The 20,279-nt window shown below is 44.3% G+C and overlaps 1 protein-coding gene across 5 annotated transcripts in view; it reads left to right on the top strand.

The window, feature by feature from the left end:
• RAPGEF1 (Rap guanine nucleotide exchange factor 1) overlaps window positions 1–20,279 on the top strand; it is an 88,235-nt gene that overhangs the window by 46,121 nt on the left and 21,835 nt on the right. For 2 of the 5 annotated variants that reach the window (XM_009286948.2, XM_009286946.2), the window contains exons 5-11: window positions 1,488–1,576; window positions 1,962–2,114; window positions 3,550–3,673; window positions 4,975–5,158; window positions 5,763–6,278; window positions 12,784–12,986; window positions 15,551–15,706. In XM_009286948.2, coding sequence (XP_009285223.1) covers window positions 1,488–1,576; window positions 1,962–2,114; window positions 3,550–3,673; window positions 4,975–5,158; window positions 5,763–6,278; window positions 12,784–12,986; window positions 15,551–15,706 — 1,425 coding nt within the window. Of the gene's footprint in view, window positions 1–1,487; window positions 1,577–1,961; window positions 2,115–3,549; window positions 3,674–4,974; window positions 5,159–5,762; window positions 6,279–12,783; window positions 12,987–15,547; window positions 15,707–20,279 lie in introns of all 5 variants that reach the window. The other 3 variants (XM_019474078.1, XM_009286944.2, XM_009286949.2) reach the window with 2 other exon arrangements.

Below are 20,279 nucleotides of genomic sequence, written 5' to 3'. Positions count from 1 at the left end.
GGCTGGTCGGCTGTGGTCAACTTGGTGCTGCGCTTTTTCTCATCAGGGCACTTCTCAGAACACGCTGTTCCTCGCCAGGGCTCGTCTGGTCTGCCCCAGACAGGAACATCGTCATAGCATTAGCCCGCATGGACATCTGCATGTGCTCTGTTTGTGCTCTCTCTTCCTTCCCCACGTGTGGGATTTTCCAGGACAACTGGAAAGCTGACTGTTTTGTCGTGTTTTTGGTTGCCACGGTGTAAATTATTTCTGAGCACAAGCTCACACCAAGAATGTAAGTAGAACATCAAAACCAAGCTATGGTGGACATGTGGACTGCATTTGCCATCCTTTGCACATCCAGTGCAGTACTTTTATTCCTCTTGTGCATGTGTTGACTCACAGAAGTTCAGCTTTAAATAGAGCCTTATATAAAAATACGAGAACTAGAATATTTCTCTTCCTTGGAAGGATGACGATGATGACATTCCAGTTGCAGTTATTGCATTGAGAGAGCAATGACAGTTGTTTCCAAGCTCAGCAGACATGGACGTGAAGATAATACTGGAATGATGACACTGTACTTCAGGCTGCTTTAAAAAAAATTTAAAAATTGATCCCATATAGTTTCCTTTGCATAATATGCTGGGAAGCCAATACTGTCAGGAAGCAGTGCCAGTTTTCCAGCCTGCCTGTAAGAGGGCATGTGTTTGTATCTGTGAGCAGTAGATCTATTTGTTGGCCTCAGACATCCATAAAATGTTCTCTTGATCTTTCTGGCGTGAACGACTCTTGTTTCGACTGCTGGCAGACTTGTAGTTCAGGATTATCATGCCCTTATCTCTTTATCCAGAGCCTTATCTGCCTATAACAGATACACTACAGTAGTTCCTTGAATGATTAAGACTTCCATTGCTAACATGTTAAAAGATGGCTTCAGGGGAAGCAGACCTTTTAATAGGCCTGTTCGCTATTTAATTTGTTGTTGGGCACCTTACAGAAAACTTGCTTTTTGAAACAAATACATACTTGTTTATAAAATATAAAGCAATTAGTTAGTTCTTTTACTGGCTAGGTGAAGTACTCCACTGTGTGAGACTTTTCTGTACTTATATTTATGTACGTAAAGTCAGTTTGCCATTATCTAGGGCGTTGTGGGGATGGGAACACATTTGTGACAATAGAGGAAGGAGGAAGCACAGCAAAAAGACACATATGTGGGTTTGTGCAGAATCCCCATAGGGCCAGGGTTTATGCACATTAACTCAAATATGGCTAAACTACTGCTGGGTGCAGGCTGCTCCTTAGAAGCAGTGCTGCATCATTTGTACAGCTCTGTACCGGACTTACACCCAGCTCAACTCTCTCTGTGTCCATGCAATCGTTAATTCATAACCTGGGTAACCAAGAGTTTACTGCAGTAGCATCCCTTTCTGTCCTGGGATGTTTGAGTGCAGCATTCAGAAAATAATGATTATTCTCTTTTTCTTCTCTCCTCCATGCATCAGGAGCTGGTCAGACTCACGATTGAAAAGCAGGAGCATCCCTCTCCCACAAGCCCAGTTAAACCCAGTTTACCAGCATGTAAATCTGACAGGTGGGTCACTGACAAGGATTTCTTCTGTGTGCAGGACTAATATAGAAGGGATAAGTTCTGACTACTGATAGTTGAATTAAAGCATTCAGTTATTCTTCACAGAGGGTGACGTAGTGTTCTTTATGTAGCCTCATCCATTACAGTGGGACCACTTAGAGAACGATATGCTATGATAGGGAAGATACCAAAATCTGGCCATGAAACATCGCTTGGCCGTGACACATGTATTCTGCACGTACATGGAACTCCACCTGCAGATGAAAATTCTGCCTTCTGCTGTAGGTGCCTCTCGTATTGCATATGATTTAAAATATGTATTAATCTGTCAGCATGCTGCATTTCAACTGTGTTCTATGATCTGCAATCTGTATTTTGCTTGTTGCAGCCCATCAGAACTTCCCCTTACAGACCGAGAAATGGAGATCCTCAACAAAACAACTAATTTGACTCAATCCAACGAGCTACTGACCGACTCCATGGATGAAGAAGTTGCACCTCCTAAACCCCCTCTGCCTAGCATTCGTGTGGCAGAAAACAGGTAATACTGGCCAACCAGCTGACTGAAGAATACCAGTGGCTCTTACCAGCTTCTTGTTTTTTAAACAATCTTGCAAAATGTGCGCAAGAGAGGTCATGAGGAGGGTTAGTGACGCCTCTGAATTTCCAGTCCTCCAGAGTAATTCTTCCCTGCTCCTGGACTCTGTTTACGACTTTGTGTTCTCTCTGTCCTGTTTTGAGCAATACCCTTCGTTATCTGTGTTTTCCTTTCCTTCTTTTTATGTGAGGATAGTGCCATGCCCTGAGATCCATGCATGAGAGGCATCACATAAATGCGTAAGAACCTTATTTAAAACTACGCGAGTACCACACTGTACAACAGTGTCTTGTGCTGTTGTATCCAATGGGAAATGTTCTGTTAACCTCAGCTGGCAGTTACCAATCTGTCCTGCACATCCATGTTGTCCTGCGTTGCTTATCAGCTTAAGAGTGAAAGGAGCCAATAGTGCGTGAAAAAAATCTTTTGCTTGGTTGTTCTTACCCTGTTCTACGAGTAACCACATGAAAGTTTCTATGTTCTATTTTGAGAAGGAAGAGAAAAACCCCAATTCGCAGGTTTTTGCTCTGTGTGTATGATGTTTTTCTTCTCTAGTGCTGGTGCTAATGGATGGTGTGAAAAATACGTGTCGTGCTAATTTGAAAATGCGGCATCAAGGGCTGTGGCTGGCAAAAAGAATCACATTTCTATGTATTTTATGAATTCTCATGGGTTATATAAAAATTTCCTGGTATGTTCCAGGAACAGAGTACGTGTGCTCTTGGAAACCTCACAGGCTTGACGATTACCAGAATTATGTGTCATTAAAAGCAAAACCTAAAAGTACAGTGGTTAAAATCTCACTAGTTACTGCTAATGTGTGTATCTGAAACAGATTCATGCCAAAACAGTATACGTGGTGAGAGCAACGCTGACCATCTTGTTCCCTGAAGTTCACCAGGAGAGTAAAAGGGCAGAAAAAGAATTTTCCTGTCCTGTAAATTTTTGAAACTTTGAACATTTTTCAGACCTGGAAGGTTTGAGGAAGAGTGACTTCTGTGAATGGAAACAATATTTGGGTCAACCAAAACATTTAATTTGGATTTTCACCACTTTTATTAAGAAATAATTACCGTGCTAATTAGCTCCATTAAAAATAATTTTTAAAACAGCAATTGTTTTTGTTTGAGAAATGCCAACTCTTTTCCAACCTTAAAAAATAAATCACTGAACAGGACCTTACCTGTGAGAGTATTCTTAAATTGATATTTGTTAGTGGATACACTTTGCTGAATAGATCCGGGCCAGCTTTGGACAAGAACCTGTGAGTTCTGAGCCTGGCAAGTCAAAGGCTTTCTGGAAAACAAGCTCGTGAAGCCTCTGAAAGTCTTTTTGCTGGAAGAGTAATGGAAGCATCAATGCCTGTTGTGTCTTGCAGCCCTCCACCAGCATTGCCCCCTAAAAAACGGCAGTCGGCACCTTCCCCAACCAGAGTGGCAGTTGTGGCCCCCATGAGTCGAGCCACCAGTGGGTCCAGTTTACCTGTTGGAATCAACAGACAGGTAATGGCATAACCCCTTTGTGAAAGCCAAGGGAAACGTGCTGTGAACGGTAGCAAAAGCTCAGAGAGGTGCTGTGACCTGCAGCCGCGCAGTTCCCTGCACACCTCTGCTCGTCCCTGTACGGGAGAGCTCTGGAGCGGGAGTTTTAGCGACAGGAACATCAGTATAATAAATAATGTGAACAGCTTAATTTTTTTTTGCAGTGCTGTTGTATTTAATTAACAAATTGCTACAAACTTTGTTGCCTTGAGCTGTAGCAGAGTGTGAAGGTGTGAGCGGCTGAGTGTTGCCGTGTTGAATAGATCAGGGTACAGAGCAGCTGGCTGAGCTTACCGAGATCTCACCAAGGTTTACTTACAGGCCAAGGGAGCATGTGGCATATTGAGATCAGAAGTCTGTCTTCATCCAGTCACAATTTAAAACATCTTTTAACCCAAGCAGTAGTTTGAGCAACTGCTCTGACCACTGCTGGTGCTTTGGGGAAATTTGTAAATTTTCTGGTAGAAAAATGGAAAACTTGTGACTGTGTGTGTTAATCATATTCCATCACTTGTGCTAGTCTGGGGTTTATGAGGTTGTAAATGGCTGGGTTTGCTTTACACATTCAGGAACTTACTAACTCAGCAGTGAGGACCTGAATCGTATTAAATTGCACCAAAATCAAACCTCGTCCTCATCCCCAAAGCCTCAGCTCCGGCTTAGGGAGCCTCTGCTGTCGTTTGGCTGACCCAGATGAAGCTGTGGCAGTTCTTCAGTTACTAGTACAATCACACTTAGGTTGTTTTGCAAGAGTGGGAATACTTGAGGGGTTCACTCGCAGGTGGAAAAGCTTGAGGTAATTTCCGAAGTAGAAATGTCATAGGCGCAGAAAGTTGTATCTCACTATAACTTATTTTCCCTTTGCATGCACCTAAGCTAACCAAATATTTGCTGAAGACCCAGTTATTTAATGAGTAATCTTGCAGTCTGGTTACCTGGTATCAGTGTCTTGACAAGCAGTCATCAGACGTGTGTAGCAGTGAGGAACTTGGCCATCTTCTCAGCGTCTGTGAAGCCCAGCGTGGGTTGCAGCACACCCTGCCTGGAAGCAAGAACACACAGAGCTCCCTGGCATGGGCTGTTTACCAAATCAGACGTTTTCTGTGGTCCTGAAGAGCTTCTCTAACTAGAGAGAGCTAGCAGCACCGATCCTCTCCCCTCCTGGTTTTCTTAATGCAGCTGTGAGGTGTTTGCTCCTCGAGCTGCATCTTGCTTGCTAGCGAGCTGCCAAGAATGACGGTTATTTGGTTTTTTTGCTTAAGGATTTTGATGTTGACTGCTATGCCCAGAGAAGGTTGTCGGGTGGAAGCCACTCCTACGGGGGGGAATCTCCTCGCCTCTCACCGTGCAGTAGCATCGGCAAACTCAGCAAATCTGACGAGCAGCTCTCTTCCCTGGATCGGGACAGTGGTCAGTGCTCCCGCAACACAAGCTGTGAAACATTAGGTAAGCGAGGGGTTGTCCAGAGCCGCTGGAGGAGCCCCCATCACTCTTGTTCGGGAGCTGTTGTGGCTGTGATGCAGAAGTAAATGGATTGTGCTTGCAACTGTCATCTTGTAGTTGCTGCGAGCGGTTCTATGCAGAATTATATTCTGTCAGATAGGAAAAAGCCCAGGGGAATGTGTTTCCCTAGCTATAGATGATTGTGTTCAAACTCAATTCAGCTCTCAAGTGGAATGTTTTGTTGATTTCAGCCTTGTCTGCAGACATCAGTAGGAAATTACAGTCCTGGTAGACTAAAGCAATGTTGTATCTATGTACTAGGAAAGAAAATATAAATATAAATATGAAACATAAATAATCTCTGCAATGATCTACCTATTGAATTTTTGTTATTTGTTTGCTAGTGTAAAGAAATAACGATGAGAGTTTTATTAAGGCTGGACGTTACAGAAGGTGTAGCAAGATGGTCCCTGCTGCAAGGAAGTACCACTCTGATTAAATGAGCTGATTAATTAACTGATGGAGTGGGAGGGGCAGAATTGAGAAGGGCTAAGCAGTAAAAGAGAGAAAGTAATGCATCATTCTCCTGTCCCCTCTGTTTAACCAGATCAATCGGATCACTATGATCCAGACTATGAATTCCTGCAGCAGGACCTCTCCAACGCTGATCAGATACCTCAGCAGGTGCCAGGTATCCTCAGCCCATTGCCAGAGTCCTTGGGTGAGTCTGGCTCCCCTTTCCATGGACATGCTTTCCAGCTCCCACAGGGCAGCTCTCCTCCACTGGAATTCTGCAGCCTCTCGGGAGCAGCACAGCCAACAGAGACTCCTCCAGCTTTACCAGAAAAGAAGAGGAGGAGCGCAGCCTCTCAGACTTCAGATAACTCAGGCTGCAGGGTGTCCTATGAGAGGCACCCTTCCCAATACGATAACATCTCGGAGGATGACATGCAGAATGCAGCGTCTGTCCCATCAGTACCCTTCACGCCGTTTGCTGCTGTTTTGCCTTTCCAGCAAGGAAACTCTTCAGCACCGGTTGAATTCATTTCTGACTTTGCTGCTCCAGATTCTAACAGTGACCCAGAGAAGCCACCACCTCTACCAGAGAAGAAAAACAAACACAGTAAGCAAGTTCTTGTGTTTGGGTTTTCCTTTTACCTTTCCTTTTCCTTGCAGTTGTTGAACTTCTGATGACCACTAAGTAATGGTGACCCCAAGGTAACGCCCTTGCTTACGTGAGGCTGAGTGTCAAAGTCAGTTAGTCAGCGTCAAAGGCATGGAAGGGAAGTGTCAGTCCTTTGGCGGGGAGCTCAAGGCCCAGGGGAGCTGGCATCACACAGCATCTTCATTACTATAGTGAGACCATTTTACTTCTCTGTTTACCTGAGTGCAGATCTTTGAGGCACTCTGCCTTGCAGATCTTCCTGGTTTATCCTCCCTTTTTATGTCCATTCCTTCCCCCCTGCCCCCATTTTATAAATGTTTTCCCACTGCAGGAAAGAATTGGGTGCTCTCCAAGAGCTCAGAGAAAGGGCTGCTTTTCTGTCCAAAACCGAGCATTGCCAGAGCAGTTATTTGGCAATAGGAACACAGTCACCCACATAGCTGTGCAAGACAACACTATTAACCTAGCGTCCAGTACTGCTGTTTTGCTACAGGATCTCATTTCCTTTGGATGCCTAAGAATTTCCCACATCGTTAAAATGAGCAGCCTCTAAATGCGAAGGCTCGCCATCCCCAGCCAGACTCCTGGCACACCAGTACTGACTGCGACTCAAGCTCACGGCCTTATTCTGATTTCCTTAATGTTCATGGCTGAAAACACGTGAAACCTCTTGCCAAAAAAGCAGCCTTACTGATCTGCCAAGGAAGGCTGTGGACTACATAGTGAGATCCAGCAGATGTTAGTTTACTAGTCACTGGCTTCTTTGCAGTTGTACGTTGCATGAGGAGGTAGCGTATACAAGACCTGGATCAACAGCGTTACACTGTATGGCTGGCAGCCCAAATGAAGAGCTGATTCAAAAGTGCCGAGTTGGCCTTCTGACTCATTTCTGCAGTTTATAGTCTTTTCACTGGGAATAAGGTGAAAGTGAGATCGGTGTGTCATGCAGCAGGGTCAGTATTCTGTCCATTGCTATGATAGTTTACTATGCCAGTCATTTTTTTTTTTAAGAAGTGCGTTGGCTAAAAGCATTTCCATTATCCCTAAGTGACCAGTCCACATTTGTAACCCTCTGGGATTTTAATCAGACCACAAGGCTTGACCCACCTGAAAGTGAGGGTCATGTACTTCAGTGTCCCCATACATAGGAAATCACTTTTACCTCTCTCTGGTAAGCAAGCAGTTAAAAGATACTGAAAGCAGCTAAAAAGGAGCTTAGATGTTTGTTTGTAGATAACAGAAAGGAAATAAATGCTGGCACAGGGCATAGCCAGGGTTGGTTGTTATGGCTCGTGCTGTTCAAAATACTTGCCTGCAGTACCAGCTGCAAGGGGATGTGATGCAGAGCCTCCTTACTGTAGGATCAGGTCCTTGTGGGCTCTGCATATTAATAACGAGGGCAGGGTCCAGGTGGTTTTACACCATGCAGACTGGGATGGGTGCAGGGAAATGCACCTCTGTACACGTAGGCAGCTTTAGTAGGGGGAGACGCCTGCGTGAATCTTGGGTAAGAGGCAATTTGACAGTTGAGAGAGAGCGCTTTGTTTTCTGTTATCATATGAGATGTCAAGGAGTTACTTAAAAACAATTTTAAAAGCTATCTTCGTCATTATTGCCCGTGCACACTTTTAACCTCAATACCAAGGCCTTGTTTGTGAATTTTCTTTGATGTTAGAATAGAGTTAATCATCTGGCACTATCAGAAGCTCTTGGAGTATTGATCAGATTGTATTGTTAGGAAAGGTAGAAGCTGTTATCTAATGTGTTGTCAGCTCTGATGGTTTGATAAAGCATCCTTGCTGCAAAGCTTGTAGTAGTATTTGGGCTGTTACCTGACTGCTGCGGATTTTTTAACTGCATTCATGTGACACTGAGAACTTGTTTTAGATTGTCTTTACTCTACACTATATCACACCACAGATTTGTGGTTGTTAGTTTTACTTTTATTTTCAACATTAAAAGGGCAGTAAAACATTACTCAGGCTGTATGGTAGCACCCAGGATTTTTTTGCCTGAAGGCTGATGCATGTAGATATTCTTCTGTAATCATATAGGTGAGGCAGTGCTGCTTCCACAACCCCAACAAACTCCTGGGATCCGGAGGAGATGCATGAATTTATTAAAAAGATCTAGAGCTCTCACAGATGGAACTTGCTTGTAGTCCCTTTGTTGTAGGTCATCTTTTGGTAGTTGGCAGGAAATGTTGCAGCAGAGACTTCAATGGTCTTTTTATTGATAATATACAGCAAATCCTGCTAGGGTTAACAGTGTGTATTGCTGTGAGCTGTGCTCAGAGGGACCTCCAAGAGTTGACTTCTCTATAATTTAAACAGAGGAGTGATAAGCCTTTTAGCCTGGCATGAATTATTGTTATTTTACTGTGCTATAATAGTACATGTTACTGTGCTAAGGACAAATTACTCCAGACTTCTGCTTGAGCACCAGCATCATGCTCCTGCTGTACAAGACGCAGACATGGAGCAGCTTCTGCCATGAAGAGCCCAGAGTCAGAAACAACAAGATCCTCCCCCCAAACAGCTTGCAAACTCGAAGCAAGGCACTTATTCATGTTTCCCTCCCTGTCAGTGGGAACAAAATGCAACCTGGTGCCCTGTAAGCAGCTGGTATTTAACTGCAGGAACCACGCTGAGGGCAGCCTGGGCTTAGCCAGTGGATAATGCGAGCTCTTTGAAAAACAGCTCTCCTCCCAGAGGTGACAGCAAAGGCTGGCTTATTTAACCTTAACTTCTCCAGTGAGTTGATGTGTGGTATAGCTTAAAAATTTCCATTATTTTGGCTCTTGCCCACGCACACAAATCTGTTGCGCTTGTTCCGGGCCAGTTGTAACACAGGCTGCTGACACAACGCCAGGAGTCAGGCTAGACCAGTGAGTCCTCCTCATCGGGTACTACTATGCCTTACCTATATTGCAGATGTGCCTTATTGCTGATAATCTTCTAGAAGTTCCTTGCAGCTTCCAGGACCAGCAGCTGCACGGCGAGCTGGCTTGGGTGCTGCTGGTGCCCTCTGAGCAGTACCTGTGACTCTACCACGTGGGCAGAACTGGTGTGTGATAGAAATCCCTGAGCAGCTTTAGCTCCTTCAGAAATGACAGCCAAGGCACTGCAGGCAGATTGCTGGGAAGGTGTTCCTAGCCTCAGTCTGAGATTTTTTTTTTTCTCCCCCCAAATATTTTCTGTCTGGGTTCAGAACTGACATAAGCTGGGCACGGTACTGTGATGGGAGAGGTTTCTCTCTCACGCCTCCCTTCTCTCCCGGGGTGCTGCCTTGAGACTGTGTCACTCCACCCCAGCTGCTCACCGTGGAGGTTGCAGCCCCCATCCCTCCCTCTGCACAGAGTCGCTGCAGGGCGTGCAGCCTGATCTGAGCTGGTGATGTAATTTCCCATCTGCTTTTTAAATTTCTGCCTTGTTAAATACCACAGCAGAGAGGGGAAGGGATGGAGGGAGACGGGAGAGAGAAGACCCTTTGCAAACAGCAGTCTCAGGAGTGGCCCTGCTCCCTTACTCTCCTGTTCAAGATTGGCAGCATTTTAATGATGCCCATTTGAATTTGCGCTCTGCCGTCTCCACTCCTGAGCCAGGTTTGTATTTCACCATGCCAACTGTTTTTCGCTTCACCTAAAAACAGAGAAGAAGACAAAGTAGAAGCAGAGACATGCTCACCCACCCTGGGCTAGCTGTAACAAGCAGGGCAGGGGAGCTGCCATGGCGATGGGATGCATTAGCCTCCTAAAGAGCTGAGATAAAAAAGCTCTTCATTATTCCCTTGCAGATTGAGTTAAGGCTCTCAACAGCATTCAGGCTTACTACCTTGAGTTAGAGTAATTTAATTTTACACAAGTGTCTAATGTGATACCCTTTTTGCCAACACTTCCCGAGTTGTAGCATCATACAGACGTCTGAACCCAGGAACTCACAGCTGTCAATCCCGAGTGTTGTCTTTAGATCTGGACGTTCAGTGAAGCACTGTTTTTGTAGGTAACTCCGCATGAAGGGTTGCTCTGAATTTGGCAATGTCAGCTGCATTGCACCAGGACTGCCAAGCCTGACTTCTTGGCTTTTGTCCTACTCAGTTGATGAGCTCTCAAAATGTGGTCTTTTCCCTCAAGCTCTTGTCCTCTACGCTTCTCCAAGGAGTCTTGATCCTTAGTTCACTTTTGCTGCTAGAGAAATATCTTTCATAAGCCTTCTTTAGATCTTATCCTCTAATGTTGTTGTATGGTACCAAGGCATTTTTCAGGGCACAGGTATTAATAGGAGTACCTTAGTCAACTGAATCGCTTACGTTTGAAAACTATTTTAGCAATTCTGTATTTTCTACACCAAGACTCCTTCACCATGATTTCAACTAAGAGAAAATTGCCAGAACGTGCTTCTTTTCACTGTTGGGACTTAGGCTAAAATTCACGGGCATGAGGAAATTTGGTCTTGGCTTTAACATGAGTGCTGACACCAGCAGATGAGCGGGCACAAACGCACACCAACACGCATGTGTGTGCAGTTTGAAACCTCTGTCACACTCACTTCAAAAAGGAGAGGTCTGAACCAGCAAGGGTGGTGACTTACATCTGTGAAGTGGTGCTGGGAAGGCAGGAGGGCGGCTGGGGGAGGAAGAGGAGCAAGGCTCGGGTAGAAGGGGGTACTGGAGGTCAGAATTTCAGCAGCCTTGGCAGAGCTGTGCAGGAGCTGGCAGTACTGCGGGACATGAACAGGTTGTCCACTGGCAGCACCATGTGGGGTCACAGGATGGGGACAGCAGGTGTTACCGGTCGGGATTGAAATCCATCAGCTGAGGTTTCCTGCACGCCGATTGCCACGACCTTTTTTTTTTTTTTTTCTTCTCTTCCTTTCTCTTTATTCTATTTTTTGGAGGAGGGATATCATTCTGTGGGAAGGGGCAGCTGTGTTAGCTCCATTTCTAAATGGAGTTTAAAATATTAGAGGAAATCTGAAAAAAGGTGCAAAAGACAGGTGCAAAGCGACTCCTTCCTGCCGACACGTTTGCACGGCTGCATCCTGTTTGAAATAGGCTGGCCCGCAGATCTGCATTGACAGGTGAGCAGAGGGCTTTGCCTTGCAGCTAGTGTGGGAACCGGCTTCACGATGTGCAAATACTGCATTGTGGTCGTTGTATTTATAGCTTTCACTGAAGTCATCCATTCATTTCAGCTGTACAACTGAAATGCCAGCAGAAGCTGAATAATTGCCACCTAATGACCAGATTTACAAAAACTGACAACTGCTTGTTTATCAGGAAGAAGGGAGGAATGATCACAGCGTATCTCGTGCATGACAGCATATTTACAAAAAAGGCCTTGGTTAGTCCTTTTTATGACACTTAAATACATCTATTGCTCCTGTTCTCAGGTATATAGCAGAGTTTTCTTTATTTATTTTACATTTATTACATACACTTCTGAACCTTAATAATTCTGGGGTTTTGTAGTCTTTCTATGACACTGGGTGTCATTCTCCCCCTCCAACACTAAAATATTGCAGCTGTAACTAATCCTCTGTCAGAGCCGCATAGGCAGACCTGTGTGGTTTTTTTCATATATTTTGGAAGGATATTGTACCGATGGAAAGGTCCTCTAAATAAGATTTGATCCCATTTAATATTTCCATTGAACCACATCTCAGAAAAGCTTTTGAGTCAGTTGGATTCAAAAATTGGAGATGATAAGATGCTTTAAATAGGGATGGGAGCAAAGGGTGTTGGATTTGAGCTAAGGAGGTAGGAAGGCATGGTCAGTGGCACTTTTAAAAGGTAAGTCTCTTGTGCCAGCATTGGCAGTGGCATATAAATAGCTGATGGAGAGGTACACCCAGTCTCACAGGTAGGTGTTTTCCGATAACAGTTTTATCAGCTTGCTAGAATGGAGAAAGGCTGCAAGCCTCCTCGTTCTAGAAATCTTGCTGACTACAGGTATGAGACTTATTATAGGCACAAGAATTATTACAGATTTATTGTCAAGGTTGCATCTTTGTACAAGATTATATGTGCCTCCTAGAAAGCAGACTAAAGATATTCTGTTTTTTTGGTGAGTTTGGGCATTAGCTGTTGAAGAATATTTTCAAAATTGCCATGGGTTACATGAGGAAGGGATTTGGGCTAAGAGTCAGTGAATCAGACTTCTCAAGTAGCTGTCTGGAGACCTCGCTGGTTCCTTAAACTGTTGTCAGATGTGTTTGTGGCCTGTGATTATGTTTGTTGTGCCCTGGCTTGCAGGATGGGATATTTAGATCCTTTCCTGCAAGGTAGATGGCAACTGACTGTGTGAGCTACCTGTGAACAGGGCACGGATGCCTTGCTGCTCCCGGCCTGCAGCAAAGCCCGACTGAGAGTGGCATGGCCTTACTCTTACTTTATTTTGAGAATGCCTGCTTGTTGCAGCTGCACCGTGCGGACCAGGAACAGTGATGCGACCTTTTTTTTGCAGTGATGGCATATATGCAGTTTGTGGAAGACTACTCAGAGCCACAGCCATCCATGTTCTACCAGACCCCTCAGAACGAGCACATCTACCAGCAGAAGAACAAGCACCTCATGGAAGTCTATGGGTTCAATGACTCCTTTATCAGCTTAGACCCCTCTCAAGATCTGGCACCTCCTCCTGCTCTCCCACCGAAACAGCGGCAGCTGGTGAGTGACATCCATGGCGCCCTGCCCGGCAGGGCACACCGGCCTCCCAGGAGCAGCTCTATTCTTGCTACTCCTGTTTCTGACAGGCTGCTGTGGTGGGAGGATGTCTCGTTGGTGTTACCACATCATGCTCCTTGTCATCTTGTTAACATGTTTTTAGGCATTTTGCATCACCTCCTTTGAGCTCCTTTCTAACCCTACGTTCAGACTGTTCCCCACAAGCTCTGAAAGTCCTAAAACGCCCTAAAAATGAAACGTTAATCTTCCACATGGCATGGCTGAATCTGTGCCAGACTACAGGCTTGTGTAACAACAACTGCTTTGAAGATTTTGACACGCTGGGCAACACGATTTTCAAAAGATTGCTGCACTGTTGTTCCCAATGCTGTTTTGAAACTGTTGTCAAGGATGCCACAAATAATAACTGTTTAAACATAATAACTGCTTTTATGGCTCAGTCTTTGCCAGAGCCACAGAACTTCGGTATAGCCATTATTTAACTCAAGCATGTTTTCTCCACATTAGTCCCCTTGTGTGAGTCAGGATTTTACCTGTTTTTCAGTGTTCTGCTAGCCCTTCCAGACTCCCAGCACAAAAAGGCACATCCACATGTGTATGTGTGTCGGGTGGTGGGTTTAACAGTACAGCAAGTGCCATTTTCCATGTAGGGGATGAAATCCTGGCCTCAGTGATGGCAGCAGCAGTTTTGTTTCCAACCTCAGTGGAGCTAGGATTTTGTCCTATTTCTTTTTAAGGGTCTTCCTTTCTTTTATCTTTTTTTTTTTTTAACTCCAACCTTAGGGGGTTTGTTTATATTAATTATCTGATTTGCTCTATTTATTAAAAAAAAAAAGGCATCTTTTGTGCTGATGTAGCTAACTTAAATTGGCCATGGCTTTAACAAAACAGGAGGAAATGTGGGAACAGAGCCATGGTCTTACCATCATGAGGGCAACTGTTGCAATATTTCTTCATGTTATCTATGCTAAAGTTTGACTGTCCCAGGGTGTTACTTCTTAATCAAATGGGAAAAGCAACCAAGAGCTCTAATTTTGGGATTTGCATAACTACATTCCTGTGATACAGGTAGGAGTCCTAAAAAGATAAAGTAACGTTTTCTGGCTAAGCTAAACTGAGTAGTATGCATTATTGCTTTGTGGGGATGAGACCTTAAACGCCCGTGTCCCATCTTTGGTGAGTGTCCCTGCTTTGCAGGGACACTGAAGAGTCTACAGGACTCCTCTGAAGGATCAAGCAGTTCTCCAGAGTCCGTGGTCCCCTTGTCAGTGTGATCCTTGCACTGTCACTTGTACCTTGTAGTCCCTTGCCCTACCTCCTCCTCCTAGAGGTGGCTACACTCTAGTGATAGTTTCCAGTGGTGACTTGGTCTTAACACAGTCATGAGAGAGGGTGTGTAAAGCACAGATTTACTGTAGCCATTGTGCAGAAGGGAAATTCTGCTGCTTTTCTGAATTTGTCAGCTGAAGCAAAGCATTTCTTTGCTGCCCTTTAATCATTATCTGGGCAGCCAAGTTGTCACTGGTTTGCCTGCTAGGCATTCTTGTAGTCTTGCAAGCTGATACCATCAAGGTGTTGCTTGCAGTTCCCTTGAAGCAAAGGTTTCTTCAAGTGCAGCCTGCCACCCTTACCTTCATCTCTCTGTTGGGAAAGTGGTGCAAGCAGACGATGGCTTATTCAACAGTCATTGTAAAAGCCACCAGACTCTTGTTCTTCTGCTCCTGCTGCCATGAGAATTTCTGAAACAGCAAATCACATGGGCATCAGCTGCTCTAGCAGTAGGCATGTTTTGCTGGATGGACTCCTCTATAAAATGATAATTAGGAAGTCCTTTCTTGTGAGCTTCGGATGTTATTTATGAAACAGTTGCACATTATATTCAATAAGTCAGAGCTGAGAAAACCTAGATATACCTTAGCCTCCCTCACACTCCTTACTATAGTGGAATTCAGGAGAAGTTCCTTACTAGTATTTGTTACTTACAGTGTAATATCTCCCTCTTGTGCAAATGATACATCAGTTTGGATTGGGCTGAAAAATGGCCGTACGTGACTGTTACCCAGTATCTCAGCAGTACCAGTGAGGGCCCAGAGATCACACTGGAAAGACCAAGTTGCCAGTCTGCAGGTTGCCACAAAAAAATAATGATCTGCAAGAGTCGGCTCCTTAACAGCTAGAAGCAAGAGCCAGTTCCTCCTTTGGGCGTCTGCCCTCCACACCATGGAGAAAAAAGGGCAGTGAGGAACAGCTTGCCTCTCCCCGCAGCAGCTGTCCATGGGTGAACTGGAAGGGGGAGGTGGGAGTTTATTTTTAAGGGATTTGTGAAACAAAGAAGATTTGAACTGTGATTTTTGTCATGCCTCTTGAGCTCAAGAAAGGCATATTGGTATGTCTGGCTCTGATGAACTGTATGAATAGCTGTTTGTTTAGCGAGCCATTATATGCATTGTTTTACAGTTAGCATTTCTTATCCTTTATTCATAGCCTTTTCTGTGCTCTCTTTCTTTGTGTCTTCTGTCTCTTGCTTTCTTCCCCCTCTTCAGCAGGCCTCCTATGCTGCCTCTTCTTTCTCTTCTGTCTCCTACTGTGTCCAGCAAACTAAAGTGCCCTTCACCCCCGAGGACATCGGTGCCACTCAGGGCCTCACTATGTCAGTCTCTAACTCCTTTCTCAACCGGCACAGCTCCTTTCCTGTGCATTCGGTGAGTTGCTCTCCGCACTTTAACACGTGTGCGTATTTGTGTCGGTGAAACACTTGTGTGCAAATTCTGTGCTTAAACGCTCTCAGTTGCAGGTAAAGGTGAAGGTTCTTTTGGGGGCTTTTGAACTCATGTAGTAATCAGCCAGGTGAGAAAAACTGTGTGTAAATCCTACTAAATGAAGCACAGGGGAGGTGTGGCTTCCATTACTTTACATACACATCGGTATTGACATTTGTGGCGAGGGACTGACGAAGGAGAGCTGGCCTGTGTGCCCAGGCACACTCCTTTGACCTACATGTTCCCGAGGCTGCACGTTGGAGCTGCAAAGTCTTTTTGTTCCGTTGCATAATGTCAGCGACGTGGATGAGTCGATTAAAGGCTGCTGTGTGAGTCTGGCCTTTGGAGAAGTGACAAGATGCCGTCCCCGAGATACATGGATTTAGTCAAATGTATGGAACAGTGGCTGCAGCTCCTTAATTTTTTTTCTAGAAAATGGCCTCTACCAGATCTTTCATCTCATATTTGCTTGTCTGCTTCCCTTCACATCTCCGTGGTCCCAAACAAGCTCAGTAAGCTTGTATGATTTGCTGACGAATGAGCAGGGTTTTCTCTCCTACAGCACTTGTGAGCAGTCTGAAGAGAGAACAGCAGGAGAGCTGAGAATGATTTAAATCAAAATAAGAATAATCTTAGAACACTGCTTAAATCTGTGATCAGCTGCTTAAATTAAATGGTAGAAATAACAGTGTTAATACAATGAAATTAAATCTAGCCATGGGATTCCACCAGCTCATCATTATGGGGCTCGTTTGCATGTAAAACTATGTGGTTATGCTCTGATTGCCGTGTGATAACAACTGAGAATAGACTATTTTTTAACAGTGACCTGGATGTTTAGTAATTTAGACTTCTTCTGGAGAAGAAATTGTCAGACAAGACTTGAGAAAATTCAGAAGTGTTCAATTAGTTTAATATTAAATGTTTGAAAACGGTATCCTCCCACTGTGCCACTGCTATCTTCCCATTTCAACACTTACTCATTCTCTAAAAATTAGCGATAATCGTTGGTCCAAAGAAGAAGAAAGTATTCAAGCACTTTACAAGTAGTGCTACTTCACAAGGAAGGAATTAAAGCTTTTGGCTTCCACTTGTGTGAGAGAGAGCAGTATCATAGTTTTGCTGCACAGATGAAAAGGCTGAGGTGCGGAAAGGTTAGTGCTTGCACAAATTTGTGGTAAACAGTTTTAAAATTTGAAGTAATGCAAAAGTTCTGAATTGTACAGCGCTCTTGTTTGATAGTGATCCTTGCAAGCAAAACACAGAACTATAAGACTAGGTAAAAGCACTTGACTGTTTTTGTTTTAATTGAGAGGCTATAAATATGATCCTATAATGCTCTGAAAATATGTGAGCACTTTCATTTAAAAAAGCATCCAGGTTGGATTAAATGATTACTACCTACTTAATTGTTCTGACCTGTTCTCATCTCGCTTTGGACTACATTATTGTGAAAGTATTATTTTATGAAATGTTAAAACTTCATTAAAAAATCCGTACTCATTTTTGCAAGGATTTGGTGAGGGGAAAATAAATGGCTGGAGCATGAGGAGCAATGAGAACAATTAGGCAGTGCTCTGTCAAATGCACAAAGGAAATAAGCTGAATTAAAAATTGTGATTTTTCCATTAATGCCTTTAAATTATAATAATCTCATAGTTGCTTGCGACTCTAGCTGGTCTATTTTTTCACAGGCAAAAATGTTTTTCACTAGTGCTCTGTCAAATGCACAAAGGAAATAAGCTGAATTAAAAATTGTGATTTTTCCATTAATGCCTTTAAATTATGATAATCTCATAGTTGCTTGTGACTCTAGCTGGTCTATTTTTTCACAGGCAAAAATGAGATTTTTCACTATGACAGTCTTTGTCTCCGAGCTGCAAAATACCAATGTCCTTACATGCATCATAGCTGACCCATGTAATACCATAACCGTGGTTTATCCCATTTTCCCTATCCCTAATAAGACAGAGATGCGAAACAGCTGTCAAGGTTTGGATCATTCCCAGGGTGACACCCTGCATTTCAGCACTAAGAAGGACCAGAGCCCCTCTTGCAATCTGCTCCCGAGCATTGGCTGGAAAGACCATGCCGTTTCACGTGAGGCATGCCGTGAGCTGCACCAGTAACACTTTAAGCACGTCGCTCTGCTCCTCTCATTCTCATGTCTTCATTTTTAACTCTCTCACCAAAGAAAGGCCACTCAAGTGAGCACTGTGGTGAACAACAATAAACCTGTTAAAAAATAAGCGGTAGCTTTCCACCAGCCCCAGCAAGGGAGTTAATGCTAGGGAGAGCACACCTTTCGCATACCAGCCAACGGAGGAGTTGGCCTCCTGTGTACCCAAATATCAGTGGTGATTATCAAATCTCTTAAAATGATATGTCTCCTACATTAATTGTTATCCACTCTGTACAGGAAGCAAAAACCTCCTTAGATCAATACCAGGAAGTCAGAGCTGATAAACGAAATGGCTGTCCATTGACCCAACGTGAGCAATGCGTTGCAGGTTTGCCAAGCGTAGCCAATTTTCAGAAAGTGCCGTGTGCTTTTTTCCTTCCCTGGAGACTGGCCTGGGGTGGACAGCAGGAGTCAATCCCAGAGGGAAGACCTGGCCCTGTACCCATCTGTTCACGTGCAGGCAGCAGGAAAGCCAAGCCTACACTATGTTTTGCACGTTAGCCCATTAGCTCTGTGCTCCAGGTGAAGGACTAGTGCCTTACTACTGATTTACGGCTCTTAAAAAGACTGTTTTCAGACAGTGTTTTGAAGCAAAGAAGAGGTGAAGTTGTTCAGAACATCTTTACTCTTTTAATTTTTAATGTATGAATTTCTTTTCTAGATCCCTGACTTTTTTCTTTCCAATCAGCACTGCAGACGCTGCTGCAGTCCAGAAGCCACCACTGGTCTGTCAACCCACTAATAGCGCTTTTCCTTTCTTTGCAGGAAATTGTGTCAGAGGTAATAGCTTTTACTGGATAGAGGCAGATCTTGAGCAACTGGATCAAACCTCATAGGTTTGGCAAGTTGAGCGTGTTTTTTAACCGAGTCTGATTCGTGTCTGGCCTCTGTGCCAGCAAGGGTCGTGTTTGTAGCGTGGGCTGATATTTTTAAGCAACTGCAGCATCGTATTCCCCATCCCATGCACAGCTACGCCATTAAATCCCACATCAGGGGGACAACTGGATTGTACTGTCAACAGTCATTTTAGGGATTCCCATCTCTTTTGGAAGTACTTTCTGTTGCTAAACAGTGGGAAAGGAGGGATGCAATAAGAAATCATCCTCCTTGGTAACTGTTGGCAGTAGTTTTTCTCTAGCTGATCACCTCCCTCCCTTCTTGTGAAGACAGAGATACTGTCCTTTGGTTTATTAACTCCTTGTGCTGTTTGACTGGAAATGGGTGGGCAGGCATCCAGACAGCAGGAATCGAATTTGAAATCTCGTTACTTCCTGGCAGGTGGGGAACTCCGCACTGACAGAGGAAATCAGTCCGGTGACAAGCTCTACTGCTGTCCATCCACATATTTTCCACCAAAGATGGCAGAAAGTCTTGCATTCAGTTACAGCTAGGAAGCTTTTCCTCGCTGAAACAAAGAACACAGTTGTTTCTCCAGGGCATGTGCATGCCATTAGTGGAAATTTGGCTGCATCCTCCACTATGGAGAAATAACTCGCCTTTCTCAAAATGCCGTTTTTTCTTATGTTTTCTTTTTAATTAAGAAACTTTTCCAGTAATTTTCCAGAATCCAAATTGGCTGTTGGATTCCAGCAGAAGGCGCAAGCGATTTCCTTATGAAAGCTCCAGTTCAGCGTTTCTGTTCTCACTTGTTCCCACCGTTCTTGAGCAAATTGAGCAAGCGCACAGAAAATTCACAGCAACTGTTTTTCTTTCTTGTGTGTGTGCTAACGTATGTTCAGGAAAAGGAGGGTCGGGTAAGTGTTTAAAGACGCGCAGAATGCAGACATGTGCTTCGCATGTTTTCCCCGCCTCACTCCTGTTCGTGTAGCTCACTTCCAGTCTGCAACACACGCCGCAGCTCTGGCCCTCAGCAGAGACTGAGCTGTTTTGATTCATATGGTGGTCCGATGGTGGGAGCCACAATCAAACCGGGACTGGGAGATCACAGTGTGTGAGTTCGTTTCTGTCCTAAGCAGGGTTTGGCTCCTTAGTTTGGAGCAGAAGGAAGAGGAAAAAAAGATTTGCATCCATTTAACCAGCTGCTGAGGTCTAGGTATTGTTTTCCCTTTCCTGTTTAGCGTTCTTTCTGTGTTTGTGTTCTTTTCCACTGCCCACGGCAGGCCTGGACGGTGGTATTAATAGTGCTCTTGCATGCTGGCATCACTGAATCCTGCTTCTGAGAACCACTTCCTCCGGTGGTTTATACATTTTTCTTGCAGTTGGAGCACTACCTGTCTCTGTGCAGGTCTCTCTAAACAGTCCCCTGTTGACTCCACAGGTCACGTCTTTTGTGTGACTGACTTTTTAGGAGCCTTGTCTTTGTCTCCAGGCTCT

This window comes from Aptenodytes forsteri, unplaced genomic scaffold, assembly GCF_000699145.1.
Source record: "Aptenodytes forsteri isolate BGI_AS27 unplaced genomic scaffold, ASM69914v1 Scaffold136, whole genome shotgun sequence".
NCBI classification, from domain to species: Eukaryota; Metazoa; Chordata; class Aves; order Sphenisciformes; family Spheniscidae; genus Aptenodytes; species Aptenodytes forsteri.
This window is presented reverse-complemented; position numbering and strand designations above follow the sequence as displayed.